A 26355-nucleotide genomic window follows, 5' to 3' on the forward strand; every position below is an offset into this window, starting at 1 on the left:
AGACCCTAATTATTAAAATTTTAAAATTTCTAGACATTATATTGTATCCATAACAAGCAATACAAAAAAATTGTCTAGCATTGCCTTTTCGGCAGGTGTGAGTGATGGTAGGACTGGTCTCGAAATACAGAAGTACCCAAATTAGAGAAAGATTATTGTGCCAAGTGTCTACCACACAGGCAGGGGTAGGAGCGGAATGGGGGTGGGGATTGCATAGGGGAACTTTGATGGTGGGAAACGTGCACGGATGAAGGGATGGGTGTTTGATGACTGTATGATCGAAGTTCAAACATGAAAGTTTTGTTATTGTACCTCACAGTGAATCAATAAAAAGGGGGGGGAAATATATATAGAAACTATTATATAAAGACCGGTACCTGTGGCTATCTTTCACTATGCTATCATTCAAATTTTATCTAATGATTTAATATTAACTTCAATAAATTATTATCATAAAAAAAAACTTGTGAGCCAGAGCAGTAGTACAGCACAGGGGGTGCGAATAAGCAACCCAGATGGTGTCTTCCCCCCCCCCCACCAGGAGTGAACCCTAAGCCCTGAGCAGAGCCAAGAGTGGCCCAAACCCCGTCCGCTGCCCAAAAAACTTAAAAGAATGTGTCTGTGTAAACTTAGCAATAGAAAAAGTTAGTCTTCCTAACACCCAAGAATTGTAGAAATAAGTACTAGGAGGTTGACTCCATGGCTTGGAGGCTGGCCTCACATTCTGGGGAAAGGGCAACTCAGAGAAGGGATCACCAACTATAATGTAGTCGAAGGCCATGTGGGGGAAGGGAGTTGCGGGCTGAATGAGGGCTAGAGACTGAGCACAGTGGCCACTCAACACCTTTATCGCAAACCACAACAGCTAATTAGAGGGAGAGAACAGAAGGGAATGCCCTGCCACAGTGGCAGGGTGGGGTGGGGGGAGATGGGATTGGGGAGGGTGGGAGGGATGCTGGGTTTACTGGTGGTGGAGAATGGGCACTGGTGAAGGGATGGGTTCCCGAACTTTGTATGAGGGAAGTATAAGCACAAAAGTGTATAAATCTGTAAATGTGCCCTCATGGTGATTCACGAATTAAAAATAAATAAATTAATTTAAAAAAAAAGTACAGCTAACATCACTAATAACTAAAATAAAAGCACCTTTATAACTTTAAAAAAAAAAGAAAAAAAGAAAAAGTTAGTCTTCACTATAAGTAAAACTCTTAGCATAAAAAATATGGTCAACACACCCTTAAGAATAAAAGAAACCACACTGACCACTAGAGGCCACCCAAGTTTCATTACAACAAAATGTTGGGGCCCAGAGCAGCAGCAGAGGGGCAGGTACCTACTTCTCCCATCCATGTTCAATTCCCAGCAACAAATAAGGTTCCCCAGCCCTGCCAGAAGTGATACCTGAGCGCAGAGCCAGGAGTGAGTCCTGAGCACTGTTGGTGAGTGCCCCTGCCACCTCCCAAATGACGTAATTCTACTCCAGGTCAAAAAGCAGCAGCAGGAGTTAATTTCACCTGCATGCAACAGCCCATGCCATCTCAACTCCCAGCACAACAGGGTTCCCTTCAGCACCAGAGTTTAACCCAATAATTTAAAAATAATTTTTTTTTTATCGCTGCCTTTTTTTATACCACACATAGTACACAAGCATGCTAAATAATACATATGTCTTAGACATAACAGAGGATACAGAATACAATATTTTGCCTCTTATTATTTTACTTAATGCGTCATTAATACCATTTAATAATTCAAAATATTCTTTGAAAACATTTCAAGAGACATATAATTCTGTTATCAAGCAAAATTTCCCTTAATGAGTTTTTGTTTTGGCCAAATATTTGTTCTTTAAAATAATAATTTTTTTTAATTAATAGCTTTATAATTTTTATTTTTTTTTATTTTTTTTTATAATTTATTTATTTTTAATTAGAGAATCACCGTGAGGGTACAGTTACAGATTTATACACTTTTGTGCTTATACTTCCCTCATACAAAGTTCGGGAACCCATCCCTTCACCAGTGCCCATTCTCCACCACCCGTAAACCCGGCGTCCCTCCCACCCTCCCCAATCCCATCTCCCCCCCACCCCACCCTGCCACTGTGGCAGGGCATTCCCTTCTGTTCTCTCTCTCTAATTAGCTGTTGTGGTTTGCAATAAAGGTGTTGAGTGGCCTCTGTGCTCAGTCTCTAGCCCTCATTCAGCCCGCAACTCCCTTCCCCCACATGGCCTTCAACTACAATGTAGTTGGTGATCGCTTCTCTGAGTTGCCCTTTCCCCGGAACGTGAGGCCAGCCGCGAAGCCATGGGGTCAACCTCCTGGTACTTATTTCTACAGTTCTTGGGTATTAGTCTCCCACTCTGATATTCTATATACCATAGATGAGTGCAGTCTTTCTATGTCTGTCTCTCTCTTTCTGACTCATTTCACTCAGCATGAAACTTTTCATGCCCATCCACTTAACTACAAAATTCTTGACTTCCTTTTTTCTAACAGCTGCATAGTATTCCATTGTATAGATGTACCAAAGTTTCCTCAACCAGTCATCCGTTTTGGGGCATTCGGGTTTTTTCCAGATTCTGGCTATTGTAAACAGTGCTGCGATGAACATACATGTGCAGATGTTGTTTCGATTGTACTTTTTTGCCTCTCTGGGATATATTCCCAGCATAAAAATAATTTTTTAATTATTTTTTTATTTTTGGTTTTGGGCCACAGTCGGCAGTACTCAGGGGTTACTCCTGACTGCACTCAGGAATCACTCCTGGAGGGGCTCAAAGGACTATATGGAATGTCAAAGGATCAAACCCAGGAATGCTGCAGGCAAGGCAAACATCTTATCCACTGTACTCTTTTGACTCTCAATTTAAGAAAAATTTTAAAGATGGGGCCAGAGAGATACTACAAGAGAAAAGACGCTTGCTTACCTTGCAGATGGCCAGCCAGGGTCAACCCCAGCATCCCACATGGTCTCCAAGTCCTGCCAGGAGTGATTCCTGAGTGCAGAGCCAGGAATAACCCCTGAGCACTGCCAGGTATGATCCCCCCACCAAACCATAATTCAAAGAGATAGTTCATCCTAATTTTGCTGATTCCAAGAATCACATCCTTATTTCTGTCAGGACTGTTCCAGATTTAAGGTTGTTGGTTTTTAACTAAAATATTAGGAATACTGGCTTTAAAATATCTTACTTTTAAAAAAAAAAATCTGTTATTCAGTCTGGCAATTCCTACATTTGTAAAAATAAGGTCCCATACTCAAAAATCTAATCCTAAAATCAAAGTAACAATCAACTCATCAGAAATATTAAAACTTAATTCATAAATGTTGATGGAGTATTTGTTTTAAAGTTTTCCAGAACACATAATCTACAGTGAGCAAATTTAGGTGAAATGATTAACAAAACACTTGATTTATGTATGCTGAAAGTTGAAAATCTACGAAATATGCTTTTTATTAAGAGCAAAGGAGGCATATGTAAATTTAATCAAGCATATAGTTCTACAAACCACTTTATATGAAATTCAAAGACTCTAGAGGGTCTATTAGACTAGGCTCACCACATTGCTAAAAGAGATTTTGTGATGTATCTTAGCAGCAAATTCCAAAAATAAGACCATTAACCTAATCTGCATGGCTGTTGGGAAACTACAAAGTATTTCTACTCTAACTGACCCGTAATTTGTAGATGCCAAAAATGTCAGTTAAGTATGAAACTTTGATGAAAATTAAATGACTGAAAATAAGGCAGAAAAAAACAAACAAAGGTTTAAAATCATATTATCTGTAATGCACTACCCATAAGATGATCAATAAAATTCATTTGCAAAGAGGAAAATACAAACAAGTGAATCAAACAGCTAAAATCCTGAAATGCGTCAACAAGTAGAGTAAAGGGGTTGGGGAGCGCTTAGGGGCAGGAGTACATGCTTTGGATGCCAGAACTTCCGGTTCAACCCCTACATCTCAGGGTTCCCCAGGCCCCACCCCGCCACAGCAGTGTGTCACAACCTCCAAAAAAGGAACAAATGGAAGAATTAAAAATAAATGTAAATTGATCTGACAGAAGTTATTATTTAATGGGTAGGGAGTTTTAGTTTGGAAAGATAAAAAATACTCTCTAGGTAAATGGTGGTAATGGCCGCCCATTAACATAAATACAATTATTTACTTTGAAATGTTACGTTTGGGTACCTTAACATCAAAAAAAACAATTTAGGAGCCAGAGAGACAGTAGAAAGGTTAAGGCGCTTGCTTTGCACATGACTGACCCTAGCTAAAACACCCAGCACTGCCACTAGATATGGGTCACCCCTGGAGAAATACCAGTGTTGCTGGGTATGGCCTTAAAAAAAAAAAAATTTAATGTGAATTTATCTGGCTCACATACACAAAAGTGACTGGTTATTAACAATTACTTTTGTAGATTTAAAAATCTGCATAGAGGGGCTGGAGCGATAGCACAGCGGGTAGGGCGTTTGCCTTGCACGCGGCACGCGGCCGACCCAGGTTCAAATCCCAGCATCCCATATGGTCCCCTGAGCACCGCCAGGAGTAATTCCTGAGTGCAGAGCCAGGAGTAACCCCTGTGCATCACCAGGTGTGACCCAAAAAGCAAAAAAAAAAAAAAAAATCTGCATAGAACCTAATTTGTACCAGAAACAAATAGCATCCATGAAACTGCTAAAATTAGCACAATTTCAATTACCACAGTTAATCCAATAACAACTTATATACCAGACTCCATGGTTTTCGATAATAACCCAATTGAGTAAAGTTAATCATATAGTATACAGAAGTATAGAAACCACAGTTTCGGGTAAAAATATTAGTAATTAAAGAAAACACGGGGCTGGAGCAATAGCACAGTGGGTAGGGCATTTGCCTTGCACATGGCTGATTCCCAGTATTCCCAGTATCCCATATGGTCCCCCAAGCACCACCAGGAGTAATTCCTGAGTGCATGAGCCAGGAGTAACCCCCGAGCATCGCCGGATGTAATCCAAAAAGCAAAAATAAATTGTAGTTTCAAGACTGCAGTGACGAAACATGAAACAAGCGGGGCCTCACGGGATGGGGGCTGGAACCCACTCTTCTCCCCGCCCTGACAAAGCCCCTAGTTGCCGCCCACAAACAGCTCCAGACATTACTAAAATACCAGAAATCCAAATTGCAGGGCTGCTACTGCAGTCACGCAACATCATATGCTCTTCATAATCAGCAATAGAAAACAAATTATCTAATGATGCCTTTTCGGCAGGTCTGATTGTTGGGGAAAATCCCAAATAATAATGGTGGGTCTCTTGTCGAAATATTGAATGTAATCAAAGTAGAAAGAGAGTAAAGTGGAAATCATTTGCCACACAGGCAGGGGGAGGCAAATGGAGGTATACTGGGGTTCTTGGTGGGGGATAACATGCACTGGTGAAGGGATGGGTGTTTGATCACTGTATGACCAAGACTTAAACTTGAAAGCTTTTAACTGTTATCACAGTGATTCAATAAATAAAAAATAAAAATAAAGAGAGAAATAAATATAGAAAATGCATCCATACCTCAGAAAGCTTTTTTTAAGATGTTGGGGACAGAGAGATGATACAGGGCACAGATGTTAGGTCACTTGCCTTAACACAGCCAAGACAAGTTCACTCCTCAGCAACCCCTGTGGACTCAGAATCCACCCCCACTCTCAGAGAGATCTCTGAGCACAGAGCCAGGAGTAAACCCTGAGCACCATGGGGTGTGACCCAACCCCCCTAAAGAAATGTTAATATAAAACATGATATTAATTTTAAATTGTAATTACTGTGTATAGTAATTTATAAAATAAAATTAGTTTTATTACAAATAACAATAGTTAAAGATGCATGCCTCTACAGTACTTACAGACTAAAGTATAAAGAAAACTCCTGAAAGGCAACAATCACATTTTTTAAATTATCTCTTACCAGTGAATATATCAAAATATTACATCTGTAATGTCTAAAAGATATTAGTTACATCTTTACAGAATATGCAGGTATTTCATTTTTAAATGTACTCTTATTATTCTCACAAAATACAAGTAATAATGTTTTATTATTTAAATTATGACATTTTCCATAATAAAATATATTAAAAGGTAGAACATAAGACCATGGCTAAATTAGTTAAGTGTATCAAAATAATAAACATTCACTAGCGTTGTATCTACAATAACCTAAACAGTATTGATGAGGCAAAAGTTAGTAAACTTTCTCTATCCTCAAATTTCCCAACTATTATAAAGGGTAGAAATGTAAACAGAAAATTACAAATGCAACCTTGTATATGAGGAAAGGTAAAAGACATAGTTTGATGATTATATACTAAGGATATTCAACTGTTTAAAAAAAAAAAAGATGGGCCTTAACTGGATTTTAAATTAAGGCAACAGAAAAGAAAGCTATTAGAGAAAAATGATATAATGATGATACTGGAGAGTAATCAGGTAGGATTCTTTGGTAAAATCTGCTTAACGTCAAATAGCGTCTTGTAATTTTCAAACAATTTTTTTTTGTTTGGACACTGGGTTTGGGAGCACATCCCAGTAGTACTTAGAGCTAACTCCTGGCTCAAATGCAGGAATCACTCTTGATAGGCTTAGGATCATCTGGGGTGCCAGGGATGGAACCCAGGTCAGTTGCATGCAAAGCAAACACCTTATCTGCTGTATTGATGGTTTTTAATAGCCTTTGCACTGTAACACCCCACCTAGAATGCTTTTGTCCAGATAATCCTCATGATTAACTTCTTCACCTTTCCATGTCCTTTCCTATCTTACCTTTGAGATCCTCCAATCTTGTTATCCTAATCAAGCAGCTATGCTGAAGCCCATGTTAAAATACACAACTTCTCTCATCCTTAAGAAATCTGTTTCATGGGGGCTGGAGCGATAGCACAGTGCGTAGGTCGTTCGCCTTGCACGCAGTCGACCTGGGTTCGATTCCCAGCATCCCATATGGTCTCCTGAGCACTGCCAGGGGTAATTCCTGAGTGCAGAGCCAGGAGTGACCTCTGTGCATCATTGGGTGTGACCCAAAAAGAAAAAAAAAAAAAAGAAAAGAAAAGAAATCTGTTTCATGCTGGATAGATGGCTCAAAGGGCTGGAGTATATGCTCTGCATCAAGAATACCTGAGTTTAGGGAGATGCAGATCAAAACAACTATGAGATACCACCTCACACCACGGAGACTGGCTCACGTGCAAAGAACAAAAGCAACCGCTGTTGGCGTAGATGTGGGGAGAAAGGGACCCTCCTACACTGCTGGTGAGAATGCCGACTGGTCCAGCCCCTTTGGAAAACAATATGGACACTACTCAAAAAATTAGAAATTGAGCTTCCATTTGATCCAGCAACACCACTTCTGGGAATATATCCCAGAGAAAAAAAAAGTATAGTCGAAATGACATCTGCACTTATATGTTCATCGCGGCACTGTTTACAATAGCCAGAATCTGGAAAAAACTCGAGTGCCCGAGAACAGATGACTGGTTAAAGAAACTTTGGTACATCTACACAATGGAATACTATGCAGCTGTTAGAAAAGATGAAGCCATGAACTTTGCATATAAGTGGATCAACATGGAAAGTATCATGCTAAGTGAAAGGAGCCAGAAAGAGAGGGACAGACATAGAAAGATTGCACTCATCTGTGGAATATAAAATGGCAGAGTAGGAGACTAATACCCAAGAACAGTAGTATATAATACCAGGAGGTTGTCTCCATGGCTTGGAAGCTAGCCTCACACACTGGGAGAAAGTCATCCCAGATAGAGAAGGGAGCACCAAGTAAAATGTGATTGGAAATCCCGAGCGGGGAGGGAGATGCGTGCTGAAAGTAGACTAGAGACTGAACATGATGGCCACTCAATACCCCTATTGCAAACCATGACACCCAAAAGGAGAGAGAGAGAACAAATTGGAATGATCTGCCACAGAGGTGGAGTGAAGTGGGGGGGATGGGATTGGGGGGTGGGAGGGATACTGGGTTCATGGGTGGTGGAGAATGGACACTGGTGGAGGGATGGGCTCTCGAACATTGCATGAGGGAAAAACAAGCACGAAAATGTGTGAATCTGTAACTACCCTCACTGTGACTAACCAATTAAAAAATAAATAAATTATAAAAAAATAAAAATAAAAAATAAAAAAAAACTGTAAACTAAAAAAAATTTTTAAAAAAACACCAAAAGGAGAGAGAGAACAATAAGGAATTCCCTGTGGGGGGAGCTAAAGGGGGTGAGGTGGTGGGGGGGGGCTGAGGGGGGGAGACAGCAGGGAGGGCAGACCCTGGGGCCATCGATGGAGGAGAATGGGCACTGGTGGAAGGATGGGTACTCGAGTATTATATAACTGTAACACAGGCACGAAACTCTGTAACTGCACCCTCACAGTGACTCATTAATAAAAAAATAAATAAAGGGGGAAAAATAAAAATTTAAAAAAGAAAAAGAATACCTGAGTTTAATTCCCAGCACGAGATTCCTGGAAAACTACTGAGAGTGGTCCCATCCCAGCACCAAGTCAGGAGGAGTCCTGAGTACTGCTGAATATGGCCCCAAAACAAACAAACAAACAAAAAAAAAGAAACAAGAGATCTGTTATCAATGCAGGAAAACAGGAATGCTTTTCTCCTGAAAAAAAAAAAAATGTTATAGCATTAACGAAAGCAGGAATCTCTATGCTTTTTACTGGTAAATACCAAGCAGCTAGAGCAATTTATGTCATGGATGTGCTAGATATCCATGAAGTAAATGTATTCGTGCTAGTAACACTCTCCCTCTTGACAAATTTTAACTCCCATATATGAACTTCCATCCTGAATCCTTTCAAGAGGATACCTCTGAGAAATCTCTAATTTAGCATGGTAAAACAGCTCACACTTGTCCAAAATCTGCTTCATAATCTTTTCTAGAACTAACCCCTGAGCATTGTCGAATGTGACTCCCCACTCCCCCCTCCCAAAAAAAAAAACTGGTGTTCATTATTAGACTGGAGTCTCCTACTCAATCAAGAAGGATGATTTTGTAATTTGGAAAATGTATAATGGTACTGAGATCCCCCAAACCATTCTGTGTTACAGAATAAATGGAAATTCAGATGATTTATTCATTATTTTCATGGTTACTTCCCTCCAGAATTACTTAAATGTGTTTGCTTTATTATATTGTGTTACCTTTGCTGCTTTAGAATAGAGGTGGCAGGCATACTACCACTGTGACCATATCCAGTCTGTAAACACTACACCCACACACACCATCTAAAAGTTTGTATTAAAAAAAAAAAAAAGAAACAGTAACGGTATGTAGCCTACAAGGTTGCCTGTGGTCCTTGATGGGGATAATACATAGTTATTCTAGTGTAGATTTTTCAATAGATGACTGTTCTCCTGAGAACCTTCTGAATTGGAAGTAAAAGCACCAGTTTTCTCTGGTAAATTTGTAGGTGAAATTTAGAGCCTCAACAAGAGATATCTGCTGGCAATTCTCTTACATTTTTGCTTCTTAGTTGAAGATTGGTTGTTTTGTTGTTGTTAAAAGGCGTATCACCTACTAAAGGCCTGAATAGACAACATTTAATGTTTTTCCAGCTTGTTTTATTCACCTTTTTCTTTTACATATTAAATTACAGAACTGGAGCGATAGCACAGCGGTTGGGTGTTTGCCTTGCACACAGCCGACCCGGGTTTGATTCCTCCGTCCCTCCCAGAGAGCCTGGCAAGCTACCGAGAGTATCCCACCCATACGGCAGAGCCTGGCAAGCTACCCATGGTGTATTCGATATGCCAAAAACCGTAACAAGTCTCACAATGGAGACATTACTAGTGCCAGCTTAAGCAAACTGATGAATAATGGGACAACAGTGCTACAGTGCACTGTTAATCAATAGCACCACAAAATATCCACAGGTCCATATCAGACACTCAAGTCATACACTACCTAAAACTTTTCATTTCTAACTATTCACTAAATTCATTTCCATCACCTCAACATATAAGGCAGAAATATCTAGACTTTGCTTCCTGCTACCAATGTCTTTCCAAGAATACCATTACTCTAGCCATTGAACTTCCCTAAACCCTGACAGGTCTCCTGGCTCCCAGCACCAATGCACCAAGAATGCACCACCTGAAAATTCATGTCACTCAGATGAGAAACCTGATTTGAAAAAAGTCTCAGGGGTTTGGGGGTCAGAGAGGAGGATGGGAAAATCCTTAAGAACTGAATTAAGCCTAAACTTGAAAAATGGTTTTTTAAAGTTTGCTCCTGCCTTTCTAGCTTCATTTCCTACGATTCCCCAAAGTCTCCACAACCTATCACACTACTTGTTATCTGAAAGTGTGGCATACTTAATCCTCTGCCTTTATTTTTCTTCTACTTAACTGCCTTCCCCCTTTGATCTTCCCTCAGGATTCAATCCAAACATCAGCTTTTTTTATATTTCCATACAGAATTAAAGTAGTCCTTCTTTGTTTCACTACTATGATAGGAACACATAATAAAATTCGATTTGCTTTTCTTCCTCTTTCCCTCCCAAACACAGCTACAGAGGTGATCACTGTGCACCTCAGTTACTCCTACTGCCTAGCAAGGTTCCTACTAATACTTGCCAAGTAAATATATTATTCATAGGCTATCTCAAGATCCATTCTGAGGAATATATAGTTTGTACTTAATTATTCAGCAAACTTCTAAGCACTATTAAATTATGAATCCTGTCACCCTTCTAATAGAACTTTATTTCTGTGCCAAAGGTACCAATGAGAATCTATTAGCTTTAGCTCCAGCACCTTATGTAGTGATTCTCAACTTTGATTACACTTTAGAATTATCTAATAAACTTTTTAAAAATACCAATTCCTGGGGTAGAATCCTTAAATCAATGAGTTTTAAACATGTTAAATTAATTTTATCTGAGAATGAGAGCTACCAATTTAGAGCAAACATTCAGACAGCCCACACTGAAACAAAAAGCACTTAAGAGCTGATTTACTTTTTAATTTTATTTTTATAAAATTGTTCACAATAATTTAAACCTAGAACTAATACTATTACAACTGAAAAATGATGGTTAGCATTTTAGACAACTAAATTAAAAATAAAATTTTCAGTTAAGCCCTGTGTGGGAAAAAACTATCACTTGAGGGCCAAAGAGACTACACAGTAGGCCAAGCACTTGCCTTGCAGATGGCCTACCTGGTTCGAGCAAACCATATGGTTCCTCAAGAACCACCAGCAACCATCTCTGAGCAGAGCCCTGAGTAAGGACTGAGCACTATCTCAACAACAAAACAAAACAAAAAGCTGTAACTGGTGCCAAATAAAATGATAAAAATAAAGTTTCTTTACAACACTGACATGACAGTAGTAACACACCAAATTGATAGGATGTAATGCAAAAGACAACCAATGTCGACTAACAAAAACATTAATACAGAAGACTTAATTTTCAACAACAGCTTAGTATAACCTCAGGCAAGGAATTACTGCCCCCAGGGTGAGAGACAAAAATTCTCACAAACTCTTTTCTATGAAAATAACTTTTTGATCATTCCATTAACCATTTAATGGTAACAAACAATAAAAAATAAATGATTGTGGGCCTGCTACGGCGGCAGGCTTGAGGGGTGGTTGGGGAAACGGAGACAGTGATGGAGAGAAGGTGATGGTGGTGGTAGAATTGCTGTTGGAACACTGAATGCCTGGAACAAATCATGAACAACTTTTTAAACCAAGGTGTTTAAATAAAGTGGGGAAAAAAATAAATTTCCTACCAGAATTGTTTTTCAGTGCTCCAAGAAAGATAACTGCCAGAATGGTATGACAGCAAAGAAAATTTAAATTTTGAGATTGTTTGTTAACAATAAATAGAGAACAGAGATCCAAAAAAGGAAAGATATTAGGGAATACAGAATGAGAATGAGAAAAATGAAACTAATATGTATATTAGATTCTAACAGCAAAAGAGTAGGAAGTAAACCTGCAATGGTACTCAATAAGCTTTCATTTCATCCTCTGAGATATTCAAATTAAATATGGAAGATCTAAAAAACTCAAAACCTACAGCCAAATGGAGCCTGGAATCAATACTCTTTTCATCATATAAAACTGCTTCACAAAGGAAAAATGCAAGGGCAAAGAGAACATAAAATGATGCAACAATAGGGGCTGGAGCGATAGCACAGCAGGTAGGACATTTGCCCTGCATGCGGCCCATCCGGGTTCAATTCCCAGCTTCCCATATGGTCCCCCAAGCACCGCCAGGAATAATTCCTGAGTGCATGAACCAGGAGTAACCTCTATGCATCGCCGGGTGTGACCCAAAAAGCCAAAAAAAAAAAAAAAAACAATAAACTTGTTGAGAGGAACTCATTATCAGCTTTTATGTCTAAGAAAGTTTTCCCCTAAGTGGGTAACTCTACCCTCTTCGCTGGTCTAGAAGTGAGGTGAGGGAGAAAATATCTTCCAAAGATAAACTTGCAAGTATGGAGAACAGATTAAAGGAAACCAGTGACAGAGCTACACCCCAACAGTACAGCAGACGCTTCACAAGTAAGTCCTTCGCTTAATCGCCCACACCTGACAAATTAGAGGAGCAAATAGCTAGCTGTAATATCTGACTGCCTCCAAAAAGAATCAGACTGACAGACGGATAAGATCCTTGGCACCATGTACGGTTCCCCAAGACCTGTCAGAAGTGATGCCTAAGGGACAGTTCTTTCCTTTCTCTCACTCAACTTCCAGGGAGCTTTCCATCAAGACGCAATTCAGACTCTCGCCTTCTCCACAAGACCCATTTCTGCAGTCTACACTTAAAACAGATTCCAAACTGGTGACTAAAAGACCTCGAATGATTTGTGTTCCTGCTCAAAGGCTTTGGTTTTGTTTCTTTAACAAAATGCCATTCCATTGACAACACTTGAGAACTGGGGATTTTAAAACACTATTTACAACTTTGCTTGATGAAACTGGCATCCTACCACCACTGGGATCATGATTTCCACAAAATTACAATCAGCTGGAGCTGAGCAGCTGACTCTTCTGGAAGGTTCTTAACATGGTCAAGTCGGGAGAGGGCATGTCGACTACCCCCACTTCCGAGACTGAACCTACAGTAAGTGATCACTCAGCGATACATGACTGACACTTGGCGCCGGGGTGACGAAAACGTGCAAGACTAGTTGAATCCTCTCGCCCATAGTCCAGCTTGGCAAGAGCGAGACAAGCAACACGACACACGTGGGAGACTCTGGTAAGGACGTGGAGGGCGACTGGCGCACGGCAAGGGTCCTGACTGTGAAGTTGCACAAGACCCCCTAGAGAAGGCTACGACGGAACGGGCTTTAGCAGGGGGCGGCGAGCCGGAGAAGCCGCGCGATGGGGCTGCAGGGCCCTGGGGAAGCCGAGACCGCCGCCTGGGGCCACCGCCCACACCTGACAAACCAGAGGAGCAAATAGTAGCTGAGACAACTGACTGCCTCCGGGACGCGCGAGTCGGACCCAGGGGCCGCGCGCAGAGCCCAGGGGCGTCTCCCGGCCCCCACTGCCGCCGGCACGGGCCGCTCCAGCACCAGCCCCCGCCCGCACAGCACAAAGGCTTCGGTCGGGGGTGCCGCCGTCGGGGCCGCGTGCGCTGGGACAGGAGGGCGGCAGCAGCCCCGGCGTTCCTCTCTGGGCGCTCCGGGCGCGCCGGGGCCTCTCCACTCGCTGCCCCCGAGCAGCCCCGCGCCCACCCCGGCTGGCCGGCCCCGCCGATGCGCGCACGTGCGTCTCCGAAACGCGCCCGGCGCGTCCCCGCTGCTCGCCGGCGCGCCCGTTCCCTCGGACCGGGCGCTCTCCTGCCGTCCACACTCTGCGGGGGTCCTCCTCCAGCCCCCCCAAAGTGGATCTGGCAGAATCGCTGCACGGCCCAAACGCAGCGGCCGGACCCACGGCCCGCCCGCCCGAGCCCGCGCGGCGGCTCCCTCTCGGCAGGCCGGACGCACTCACCGCCTCCGCGCACCGCGACACCCCGCACAGGCAGGCGGCCGCTCGTCGCGGCGCTGCGGCCGGCACTTCCGGCGCGCACACGTCATCAGCAGGCGCCGGCGCCGCCCGCCCGGGAGAGACGCCGCCGCCGCGGCCCGCGGTCGCCTGCGGACGTGCGACGGGCTGGGCCCCTCAGCCTCTGAAGCTCGCGCCCGTCGGGGCCCCGCGTCGGCGCGCCGGAAGGTAATCGCCCCGCGCCCGCCTGCGCGCTAAATCGCCCCCCAGCAGCCCCGGCGCCACGCCCCGTGCCCTGTCCTGCTCGGGGCCCGATCCCGCCCTGCTCGCGGTCTGAGATGACTGAGGCCAGTCTGGCTTTCGTGGACACTTTGTTGACTTCTTTAAATTAGGTACGAAAGTAAATTTCGATTGGATTTTTGATTTTTTCATACGTAGAGAGCCGGAGCTGTGTGCAGCGGGTGAACGCCGGCTCCCCGGGGGTTCCCGGAGCTCAGGGCCAGGAGTAAGAAACAAAGAAGATGAAACAGATGTGTATGAAAGGCGACGTCTTTCAAAACCGTACTCGTTATAGTAAATGTCCTCTAGAACTGTTCCCACATAAAATGTGTCATTTGACAATTTAGCAAGCAATCAGCAGAATTGTTTTTTAGAAAAGCCTCCTGGTTGTTTTTTTTTTTCTTTTTTGGGTCACACCTGGTGGTGCACAGCGGTTACTCCTGAAACTGTGCGAGGGGATCACTCCCGAGATGCACAGGGACATATGGGATATCAAGGATGAAAAACAGGTCGACCATGTGCACAGCGAGCACCATATCCAGGTACTGTCACTCAGGCCCCTAGTGATTTTTTAATTTTTTTTTTTTTTAATTTTGGCTATACCTGGCGATGCTCGGGGGTCGCTTCTGGCTCTCTACTAGGGATCATTCCTGGTGGTGCTTAGGAGACCATGTGGGATGCCTGGGCTCAAAGCCCTGTTTGGCTGTGTGCATGGTCAGTGCCCTACCCGCTCCACTAGATCAACTGGAAAAACTTATTTTTAAGAGCTTTTTATACTGTCAAACTAAAACTTCTTTTTAACACTTAAGAGAAAAATAGCAAAACATGTATCCAGTTATATTAGTAAAAATCAGTGACCAAATCTCTGCATCCCCATGCTAATAGACAGTATTTTTAAGGGTTTACAGCACTTTCTTGGTCTTAAAACTCTGCAGGCTGTAGCTCAAGAGACTTTAAGAGCATGCCTGGCAGGCCAAGGATTTCACTTTGTTCCCAGTACGTCCTGGCCCTCAACTCTGCTTGACAGAGCACTAAACCATCTTGCCAGTACAGCCATTCCTCAGGAAATAGTCATCAGGTTCCCTGAGTAGTGCTGGGAGCCCCACCACACTGTCCACAAAGTAAAGTGTAGCCTCGAGAATTTTTTTTTCATCTATTTACAGCTCACTTATGTATTCACACTGTAAACAGTACTAAACCATTTTTTGTTAAGAGGGTATTTGAAAGAAGAACCAGAAAATGCTTTTGTAACATCTGGAGAAAGGAATCCTTTAATTTGCCCAGCTGGGATCATTATTCCAAATTCTGAGAAATACATGTATAATTCTATCATAATTAGCAATTTCCTTACTGGTTCTTTTGGGATTGAGAGTCACAGCCAAGAGTTCTGGAGCCCTTGCACTGTTGAGCTAGCTCTCCTGCCCAAGAAAGCCTTTTGCTCTTCCTGGCAGTGCTGGGGACTAAACCCAGATCCTTACATACGAAAGGCAAGCTATCTACCACTGAGCCATATTCCAGGCTCACCTCTATTAATTGGTCTTAGGTGGAATGAAGACTATCTGCTTTTTTTTTTTCTTTTTGGGTCACACCCAGCGATGCTCAGAGGTTACCTGGCTTTGCACTCAGCAATTACTCCTGGCGGTGCTCGGGGGACCATATGGGATGCTGGGAATCGAGCCCGGGGGCGTTCGACTCCCAGCATCCCATATGGTCCCAAGCACCACCAGGAGTGATTTTCTGAGTGCAGAACCAGGAGTAACCCCTGTGCATCACCGGGTGTGAGCCAAAAAGCAAAAAAAAAATACATACTTCTGGGTTTCTTTTCCTCTTTAGAAATGAGTGGTGGATTGGCCCCAAGTAAGAGCACGGTGTATGTATCCAACTTGCCTTTTTCCCTGACCAACAATGACTTATACCGGGTAAGTGAGTTACCTACTTAATTCTTTATTTGAAATGCAGGTGTAACTTAAGCAGACAGTTGTCCTTGGCATAATTCTTAATAAGTACATAATTGCATGTTTTGTAAGTATCAAAAACTTTCACTGCAGACATGTGTTAGTGGCAAAATTTGACACTTGTGATTCCCAAAGAGAATTTGTAGTTCCATTTTAGAATAACAAATTTTGTTTGTTTTTACAAGTTTCTTTCTTTCCTTTTCTGTGTGTATTTTGTTTTGGGTCACACCCTTGGCACTCAAGGTTTACCCCTTGCTTTGCACTCAGAGGTTACTCCTGGAAGAGCTCAGAGGACCAGATGGGGTGCTGGGGATTGAATGCAAGACAGTTGGCCTACCCACTGTACTATTGCTCCAGCTCAAGAATAATAAATTGCTTATAAACACAGAAAACAACTAGTCTAATGAAGCTTGAGCATCATATAACAGAGTGATCTCTTTTTTTTCCTGCTTGCTTTTCCTACTTGACATTGTGTGTGTGTTTGTGTGTATGGTGCCAGGGATAAAAACCAGGGCCCCACATTTACTTTCTTGGCTTTTGAAGTTGGTGTTGGGGTGGTTTGTGAAAAATGGCTTCTGGGAGTAAACCATTTCATTCCAATAACTCATTCTAAAAATACATCTTAATTTACATATATGACAAAAACATAATAATTTAATAAATTTTGTTTTTAGTGTAGTATCAAGTTGTGTGAAGGGGGAATAATACTTTACATTCTATTTTATCACTTGACCTTGCACAAAACAAAATTTCCTGTTCTTATCCTACAGATGAGAGGACCTGGAAGGAATAGCATGATTCCTTCCTTTTTTCCTTTTCTTTTTGTTTTTAATTAAGTGTCCTTTAGGTAGCTGTTAAGTACAGAGACATTGTGTAGGCGTAGGTAACGGTAATGGTTGATTAACTAATTAAAGTATCTTGAGTCTTTGAACAGAGAAAAAAGTGAAGTTTAGCTTTCTTCTTAATATGACAATAATCATTCCTGGGGCCAGAGCTGTAATACAGTGGGTAGGGTGTTTGCCTTGCAAGCCGCCAACCCAGATTCAATCCCCAGCATCCCATATGGTCCCCTGATCAATACCAGGAGTAATTCCTGAGTTCAGAGCCAGGAGTAACCCCTAAGCATCACTGGGTGTGACCCCAAAAGGCAAAAAATAATTTTAAAAATAATTCAAAAAGAAAATAGTCATTCCTTTATTGAATGTTTACTATTATGCTCATATAAATAGTAGATGCAATAGTAAACAAAAGATAAAAAAGGAAAACCTCTCTTGGTACTTAGAGTATAACAAGATAGAGAAACACCGGAATACAAAATGTCATTATTTATTAGATAATATTTTAATGCTGTGATGTTGCATGCTAATAAGAAAAAAGATAAAGCAGGAAATAAGATTTATTAAATTAATGAAGCTTTTGGTCACTCAGCTGAATCCTTTACTGGGAAAGGATCTTTGAATAAAAACCTGAAGGTACTTGCTGTATAAGTGCCTAGAGAAAAAGCGTTTAGTTGGATAAAAGTAGTGGAGAGAGGACTGGCAGGCAGAGGGGAACATATGGAGAGGACCCATAGAAGAGGGGTTACTCTGCATAGAGCACATGGAGAGATGCATTCTAGAGGACCTAGAGAAGAGGGGTTATCTGGGTAGAGCAAGAAGCCATTGGAATGAATAAATGTAAGAAACTATCTGTCTTCTAAGTCCACTATTGTTAGCCTGCAATCTAGCTATACTGTTTCAGCAGTATGTATAGAACTAAAAAATGGATTTGTGTATTAATAAATTCAAAGACTTATGAGAAGCATTATTTAGTAAGTAGCTGTTAGTACATAGAAGTGACTGAGGTTGTTTAGGTTGAGAATAGAGTTAAAAAGGAAGGAAAAGGGGCTGGAGTGATAGCACAGCGGGTAGGGCGTTTGCCTTGTTGCAGCCAACCCGGGTTCAAATCCCAGCATCCCATATGGTCCCCTGAGCACTGCCAAGGGTAATTCTTGAGTGCAGAGCCAGGAGTAACCCCTGTGCATTGCCGGGTGTGACCCAAAAAGCAAAAAAATAAAAAATAAAAAGGAAGGAAAAGACATATATAGTACAGCACTAACAGCTGTTGAGCAGTAGAAGACGGATGAGAATGAACTTTTTGCTGTAGAGGCTTTATATTTTATAAGTGTTCTTAAATAGTAATTGATAGAGTGAGGATACACTAAGAATGTATTCCAATCCGTAGACATTTGAAGAACAAGACTTCTGTGGAGCTCTGATATAACTGCTGCCAGGGACACAGTGTCTGTCCAGTATGTGTGTCTTCTATCTACCACATATGAAAAGTTGAGGGTTTTTTTTTCTTCTATATGCACACTTTTATCAGAAAGTTAAGAAAGTCAAAGCAATAGTATAGAGGTCAGATGCTTGCACTACTCACTGTTGATCCTAACACCTCAATATGGCCCTCTGAGCCCACCATCATGATCCCTGAGCACCACTGGGTATGGCTCAAAAACCTATATAGATAGATAAGTAAATAGATAGATATAGGTGTATGCATACATATAGATAGAGCTATAAATAATTTTAGTTATTTAAATAAAAACATTGTAGGCTATAAGCGAAAATTTTTCATCAAACTAATAAAAATGTAGTGCTGGAGATATAGTACAATAGGTAGGGTGCTTGTTTTGCAGGTGGCCGACCCAAGTTAAATACCTGGCTGCCACATATGGTCCCGCAAGCACTGACAGAAGTGATTCCTGCATGCAGAGCCAGGAGTGACCCTGAGCATCACCGGGTGTGGCTAAAATATAATGATAATAATAACAATAATGTGATTCATGTATACAACCTGGGTTTTTTTAATAATTGTTTTTAATTAAATTGTGAATTATTTGGTCTTTTGTTTCAGATATTCTCCAAGTATGGCAAAGTTGTAAAGTAAGTAATCACAACAAATTTTGAAACTTTAAAGTTTGAAGTTTGTCTAGTACTTAGCTCAGTTATAGATCATAAGTCTCACATATACAAGGCCCCTGGGTTCAGTCCCTGGAACAAACAAAAAACAGTTTATTTGAATTTACTTCTGTGATATATATCTCTAATTTTATAGGAACCACTCCACCGCTACGCAAGGGGTCCCTGAAGCAACTCCAACAATTCTTGACTAGCAGTGCACAGGGGCCACAAGGACTACCCCAACAGTGCTCAGGGATAGAGCCCAGTTTCACACGCATTAGGCCTACACTCTGTCCACTTGAGCCATCTTTTTGACCCTCTCCATCTTTTTTTTTTAAGTGAAAGTAGATTTATGTGAAATAGACATTTGACATAACAAATACTGAATTTAGGGATTGGAAAGATACTGCAGGCAGTCAGGAACTTGCTTTGCATGTAGGTCACCCCAGTTAAATCGTTGGCACTGTAATATAGTTCCCTGAGTACGGCCAGGTATGGCTTAAAACCCTTTCTCCACTTGTTTTTTCTGAGTTTGTTTTATTCATTAAGACACCTTGGTTCTCAGAGTTGTTCATAACAGTTTCAGCATACAATATTCCAACACCAATCCAACCCCCAATACCTACTTCCCTCCTCCAGTGTTCCAGGTCCCCTTTCATACCCACTCAGCTGGTACAGTCTATCTGGTTGGCATCCAAATGTGCATCACTGGTGGTATATACCATGTCAACATGTTAATAGTAGAAGTTTGTGTGGGGGGGTGGGGGGAGGGGTGTCTTACAAGTTTGATATTTTGGGGACCTGAACTATGCCATAGTAACCTAAATCTTTCATATCAGTTGGCATATGGTAAAATTTTATTATATGTCATTCATCTTAAAATTTTTAGGGACTAATTAGTTACATAAGAACTTACTGTGTTCCTTTCTGGAATAACAAAATGTTTCCCTATCACAATGTTGGGATAGGCCATTTCTCCAATGACTTCTGTGGAACATTGTCTTCCAATGTTACACAAAAAGAGAAGCAAGGGCCTAAAAACCTAGAAATACGTAAGGATCAGGAAAAAGAGCTTATTTTGTACTCTTATTCTGTGCTCTTAACACTGTAGTATTTGAAATAATATTGAAATAGTTTCTGAAACTAGAAAAATAAAATATAACAAATTCATTTTATTTTTGTGTGAAAAGAACATCTCTTTTGTTTTTTTGTTTTTATTAAATCACAGTAAGATACTCAGTTGCAAAGTTTTAATGTTTGGGTTTCAGTAACACAATGTTCTAACACCAGTCCTTCCACCAGTGTCCCAATTTCCCCTCTGCCACAGCCCCCCATCAGTCTGCCTCTATGGAAAACACCTCTTTCTCTCTCTCTCTCTCCCTCTCTCTCTCTCTCTCCCTCTCTCTCTCTCTCTCTCTCTCTCTCTCTCTCTCTCTCTCTCTCTCTCTCTCTCTCTCTCTATCTATCTATCTATCTTTCTCTCTCTCTCTTTCTCCCCTCTTTCTCACTTTCTCACTTTCTCTCACACAATCTCTTTCCTTTGGGTGATATGGTTTGCAATATAGGTATTGAAAGGTTATCAGGTTTGTAAGAGTAGAGAAGATAAATTATTCTAGCACTTTGAGTTTAGTTTCTGTTGTTTTAATGATCTCTTCATCTTTCAACATTTGATTTGTAAAATACTCAAATATTGCTAAGCTACACACTTTTCTTTCTAAATGACATCCTAAAGAATTTTGTTCACTTTTTGTATATATTTTCATATATATTCAAAATGATAATGTTCTTAAGTTCTAAAATCTTTCAGCCTTAGGGTACCTGGCAAGTTTCTTTAACATTTCCGTTCTTGACATCCCCTTGATTTTAAGTAGATAATTATTCTTTTTAACTGTTTTTGCTTTTTTAGGGTTACTATAATGAAAGATAAAGATACCAGGAAGAGTAAAGGGGTAGCATTTATTTTGTTTTTGGATAAAGACTCTGCACAGAACTGTACCAGGTCAATAAATAACAAACAGGTAAGTCATTCGTTCCCAAAAGGTTTGTAACTTAAAACCCTCTGTGCTCATCCAGGCTAGGAAATGTGAGCTTGCCATGGATAGTCAAGTTTGAGGGATATCAGTAGATTCTGCACATTTTAAACTGATCACCTGTATCACCTGTCATCCCGTTGATCATCGATTTGCTCAAGCGTCTCCATTCAGGAAAAAGTCAAAGCTGTACTGGCTTCCAAAGCTTTGGTAGGATCTTCCTATTAAGAATTTCATTATGAGACTGGAGCAATAGCACAGCAGGTAGGGCGTTTGCCTTGCACGTAGCCAACCTGGGTTCAATTCCCAGCATCCCATATGGTCCCCTAAGCACCGCCAGGGGTAATTCCTGAGTGCAGAGCCAGGAGTAACTCCTGTGCATCGCTCGGTGTGACCCAAAAAGAAAAAAAAAAATTTTTTTTTTCATTATACTCGGCCTTGATCCCAGAGACTGAGAAACAAATCTTGGAACCCAGCGGCTTTTGGCAAAAATGCGTCTGGACTCCGCATTAGAGTTTCTGCCCCCTTGCTATCCCAGGTGGGAACAGGTGACAATCCACCACCTTTTCCCATCTTCCAGAGGCCAATGGACAGACAGGTTTGGGCCCCGAAGTGATGAGGCACATGGGGCCTCATGGGTTGGAGTTGGGACTGGCCCTTCCCCCCCCACCCTATGAGTCACCGCCCATGAACGGCCTCTCTGGCTCCTGATCAAGTTGCTGAATGACCATGATCCCAGAGACTCAGAAACAAATCTTGGAACCCAGCGGCTTTTGGTAGAAATCCCTCCAGATTTCATTATTAAAATTCCAGAATTCCAAAATCATATACTATTTATAATCAGCAATAGAAAACAAAGTGTCTAATGTTTAAGAGTTGGGGGAAAATCTCAAGTAACAATATTGGGTCTGGTGTCGAAATATTGAATGTAATCAAAGTAGAGAGAGAGTAATGTGGAAATCATCTGCCACACAGGTAGGGAGAGGGTGTGGGATGAAGGGTATACTGGGGTTTTTGGTGGTGGAAAATGTGGACTGGTGAAAGGACTGGTGTTTAATCATTGTATGACCGAGACTTAAACCCGAAAGTTTTGTGACTGCTCTCACAGTCATTCAATAAATAATTTTTTTAAAAAATTAAATTAAAAATTTTGTTATATAGCTAAATCAGTGGCTGAATAAATAGCAGTGCTCCTACATTATAATAATAAAAAAGAATTATAAAAAAGAATTTCATTGTACAGAATTTGTCGCATCTAAGTGGGTATTTGATAAAATAATATTGAAAGTAAAATATCAAAGGCTTGAGGAAATTAGATCAAATAACTAGTTTTTGGTATCAGTGAAATAACATCCTGCTTTTTCATTTTTGCATGATTTAGTTATTTGGTAGAGTAATAAAAGCAAGTATTGCTATTGACAATGGAAGAGCAGCTGAGTTTATCCGAAGACGAAACTACTTTGATAAATCTAAGTGTTATGAATGTGGGGTGAGTATACCTAAACCTTAGTTTTCCTAGTTATCTTCAAGATATTTTTCTCACTGCTGGCTTAATTTTGCCTCCAAGACTTACCTGACTATAACTTTATTATTTAACTTTGCTCTCTACTTACCTGCTAGGTAACTCAATTGAAATTTAGTATGCAACAATAGCCTAGGTAATATAGAGTGCTATTTCTCCAGCTCCTAAAATATTTTAAATAGGTTTAAAATAGTCTTGATTATTAACTTGAAAGATACCAATGACCATGAATTTTTATTAAGATACTGTTTATTTCTATAATATTTTGCAGTTTAATTATTACAGCTCAGTATATATATATTACCATTTGAGTCATCCTCCTTGAAATATTGTTTTGATTTGTGGAGTTTTATATTTTTTAGTTTTCAGACCACACCTGGTGGTATGCAGGTGCCCTTGCTTAAGGCATGGCTCAGCCCTGGCAATGCAGGGGAGCACATGGTGCTGGGGATTGACCCCAGACTTCTGCATGCAGAGCATGAATTTGTGCCTTTTGATCTGTCTCCCACTCCCATATTGCCTCTAAAATTGTTTGGGTTTTTTTTTTTATATTCAAGCCTCATTTGCATTTTACTACTACATATGTATCAATTGTGACAGGCTCTCAAAAGCCACTAAAGAATTCTAGGTAGTAGTACCATAATTCGATAGTTTAGGTATAGTCTATATATGAAATCCGAAAAACTGACACAAAATGTAAGATTAAATATACTAAGTATTTTGTTTTTGAAGCAAAAATGTTTAAACATTTTAAAAGTTAATAAGAATACTGTATCCCCATCCAACTTATATTTAAAGTATGAGTCCAGTCCAGTAAGACTGGAGCAATAGCACAACGGGTAGGGCGTTTGCCTTGCAAACAGCCGACCCAGGTTCAATTCCTCCATCCCTCTCGGAGAGTCCGGTAAGCTACCGAGAGTATCCCGTCCACAAGGCAGAGCCTGGCAAGCTGTCCGTGGCGTATTCAATATGCCAAAACAGTAACAACATCTCACAATGGAGAAGTTACTGGTGCCCGCTCGAGCAAATCGATGAACAATGGGATGACAGTGCTACAGAGTCCAGTTAAATTTTGATTGTTTTATGTTCTGAAACTTGAGGTATAAGATATTTGAAAGAAGACTACTTTTAGAGAAACAACCAAAATACTTCCTTATTGTTAAAGTAGCTCAGAGAGAGTAATAATATAATCTCATTTCTAAATATTAATATATTTTATTCAGTTCTCATTGTATAAATAATGATGATGTTCTTTGCTAAGTTCTAAAATCTTTTAGCCTTAAAGTACCAGGAAAGTTTAATATCATATATATAGCTTTTTTCTTTTCCTTTTATTGAAAATAAAAGGAAAGTGGACACTTAAGTTATGCCTGTCCCAAAAATATGCTTGGAGAACGTGAACCTCCAAAGAAAAAAGAGAAAAAGAAGAAGAAGAAAATTCCTGAACCAGAAGAAGAAATGTATGTATGTCTACTCCTTACTAAATGTGGTGGTGTTACTGTTTCTGGCTTTTCACTACTGACTGAGTGTATTTGGATTTTTTTTTTCCCCATAATAATTTAGTGAAGAAGTAGAAGAGAGTGAAGATGAAGGTGAAGATCCTTCTCTTGACAGTCTTAGTCAGGCCATAGCTTTCCAGGTACTGAATATTTCTTTTTCAAAAGCACCATGCCAGCGCTGGGAGACTATATAGTGGTTAGGGTGCATGCCTCACACATGTCTGACCCAGATTTGATTCCCTGTACCCATGATCCTATGAGCATTGCCAGCTGCGGCCGTGCAGACACTAGCAGCATCATATCCTTGGGCCCTTATATTAGACTGCTGGACCACTTTATTCAGGTGATCACCTGAGTGGTCACCTGAGGTGGTCACCCAGGTGGTCACCTGAGGCCTTCTGAGCACTCCTTGGAAATCCTAATATATGTTTTAAATAAAGTACTATGCTGTAACTAGATTAGTAGCTTTATGTTCCTTCCTTAACTGCCATCTTTCCCCTTTTCCTCATAAGATTTAGGAGATAGACTGTTTCTTTTTGTTTCATTTTGGGGCCACAGCAGGCTATGCTTGGGGCTTAGTCCTGGCTCTGCACTCAGGGATCTCTCCTGGGGAAACTGCGGAACCATATATGGTGCCAGGGATTGAACCCAGGTCAGCCACATGCAAGGCAAGCACCCACTTGCTGTACTATCACTCCAGCCCCAGAGATAATCTATTTCTATAAGACTTATAGAGCAATATGACAGAATAGTTCCCATTAGTTCTAAATTTTAAGGATCCTACACACTTTAAGTATCTTAATCTTTACATTGAAGAATTAAGAAAAAGTTACTGATTAAACTGAGTTTACCCCCAAAAAGAAAAAAAATTATTGAATCAAAGTTTTAAAGAGTTTAAGGACTGGGAGATACCTCACAGGGCTGGAATTCAGACCAGAGTTTGATACCTGGCACCACAAATTCTACCTCCTGAAGACTTCAGCACCACTGAGGCTGAGGCTGAACCCATCTGGCCCATATAGCCAGGCTAAGTTTCACTGAGCCCAGAGCCTTGAATACCACTTGAGAGCAAGAAACTCTGCTTCAGGAGGAAATGAAAATGTTTTATAAGCGTATGAGATATTTCTTAGTGTAGGGATAGAATCTCATAATTTTTACATAGTCAATTATTCTATTTTAATGCAATGTATAAATTATAAATGCATTTTTTCCTTTCAGTTAACTTGTCATATTTTATACAACAGCCCCAATCACAACTATTGATTTTATTTGACATGCCTGTTGATCAATAAAACAATCTAGAATAATTTTGGGTAGCAAATAAAAACAGTATCTTGGGTATGCTGGGAAATAAACTATCATAATGGAGTGGAATTATCTGCATGGGCTGAATAGGTGGGGTGAGTTGCATTATGGTGGGATTTCGATTAATTCATAATGAATAATATTAGATTTCTGGTTTTTCACTTTGTTTTCTGAATCATTTAACAGCAAGCCAAAATTGAAGAAGAACAAAACAAATGGAAACCCAATTCAGGAGGTCCCTCAACATCAGATGATTCAAGACGCCCAAGAATAAAGAAAAGCACGTATTTCAGTGATGAGGAAGAGCTTAGTGATTAAAATTTATTTATTATGTAAATCTCATTAATTTTTTAAATATTGATGGTACCAGTTTATTTGGGCTAACAATGATTATTTTCAGTATTCAAACATAAAAACACTTAATATCAAGTATTTTTTATTCTAGAATAGTTCATTGAAATTGAAAAATAATTATAAAATCATTTTTCTGTCTTGTCTTATCGGAATAAAATTTTAAAATCAAGATATTATAATAACAATTCACCTTGAAAACAGTTCATTTGAATAAAAAAGAAAATACTGTCATAGTAATGTTATTGTCATCCCAAATAAAAGGATGGATAGTAGGAATACTTTTTTGAAACATTTATAAAATTTTATTCACATCCAAATGGTTTACATGAGGACTTTTAAAATAAATATTTTAACAAGAAGTGCTCTTTAAAACAAGCACTTCTTCAGGCCAGAGAATTAGTACAGGAATTAAGAATTAACTGTACTTAATCCCCAGAATCACCAAGAGTGACCCTTGAACA

The 26355-nt window shown here is 40.5% G+C and overlaps 2 protein-coding genes across 12 annotated transcripts in view; one reads left to right on the forward strand and one right to left on the reverse strand.

The window, feature by feature from the left end:
• PPHLN1 (periphilin 1) overlaps positions 1 to 14084 on the reverse strand; it is a 140710-nt gene extending 126626 nt beyond the window's left edge. For 2 of the 4 annotated variants that reach the window (XM_055141189.1, XM_055141186.1), the window contains exons 1-2: positions 14015 to 14084; positions 8484 to 8571 (exon numbers count right to left, since the gene is read on the reverse strand). The gene's annotated coding sequence lies outside the window, so the exon portion shown is untranslated. The remainder of the gene's footprint in view (positions 1 to 8483; positions 8572 to 14014) is intronic. The other 2 variants (XM_055141187.1, XM_055141184.1) reach the window with 2 other exon arrangements.
• Positions 14085 to 14089: 5 nt separating this feature from the next.
• ZCRB1 (zinc finger CCHC-type and RNA binding motif containing 1) lies at positions 14090 to 26127 on the forward strand. Of its 8 annotated transcripts, none has more exons than XM_055141192.1 (9): positions 14109 to 14236; positions 14719 to 14829; positions 16121 to 16206; positions 19138 to 19166; positions 21091 to 21202; positions 22596 to 22703; positions 24084 to 24196; positions 24300 to 24375; positions 25727 to 26127. In XM_055141192.1, the coding sequence occupies exons 3-9, from the start codon at positions 16123 to 16125 to the stop codon at positions 25856 to 25858; spliced, it is 654 nt and encodes a 217-aa protein (XP_054997167.1). In that variant the 5' UTR covers positions 14109 to 14236; positions 14719 to 14829; positions 16121 to 16122; the 3' UTR covers positions 25859 to 26127. The 8 variants fall into 8 exon arrangements, with proteins under 8 accessions (XP_054997170.1, XP_004617104.1, XP_054997167.1 ...); XM_055141191.1 differs by having other exon boundaries at positions 14127 to 14400; XM_055141193.1 differs by lacking the exon at positions 14719 to 14829 and adding an exon at positions 18920 to 19023 and having other exon boundaries at positions 14127 to 14400.
• The last annotated feature ends 228 nt before the right edge of the window (positions 26128 to 26355 follow it).

The sequence above is a fragment of the Sorex araneus genome, chromosome 6 (assembly GCF_027595985.1).
Source record: "Sorex araneus isolate mSorAra2 chromosome 6, mSorAra2.pri, whole genome shotgun sequence".
Taxonomy (NCBI): Eukaryota; Metazoa; Chordata; class Mammalia; order Eulipotyphla; family Soricidae; genus Sorex; species Sorex araneus.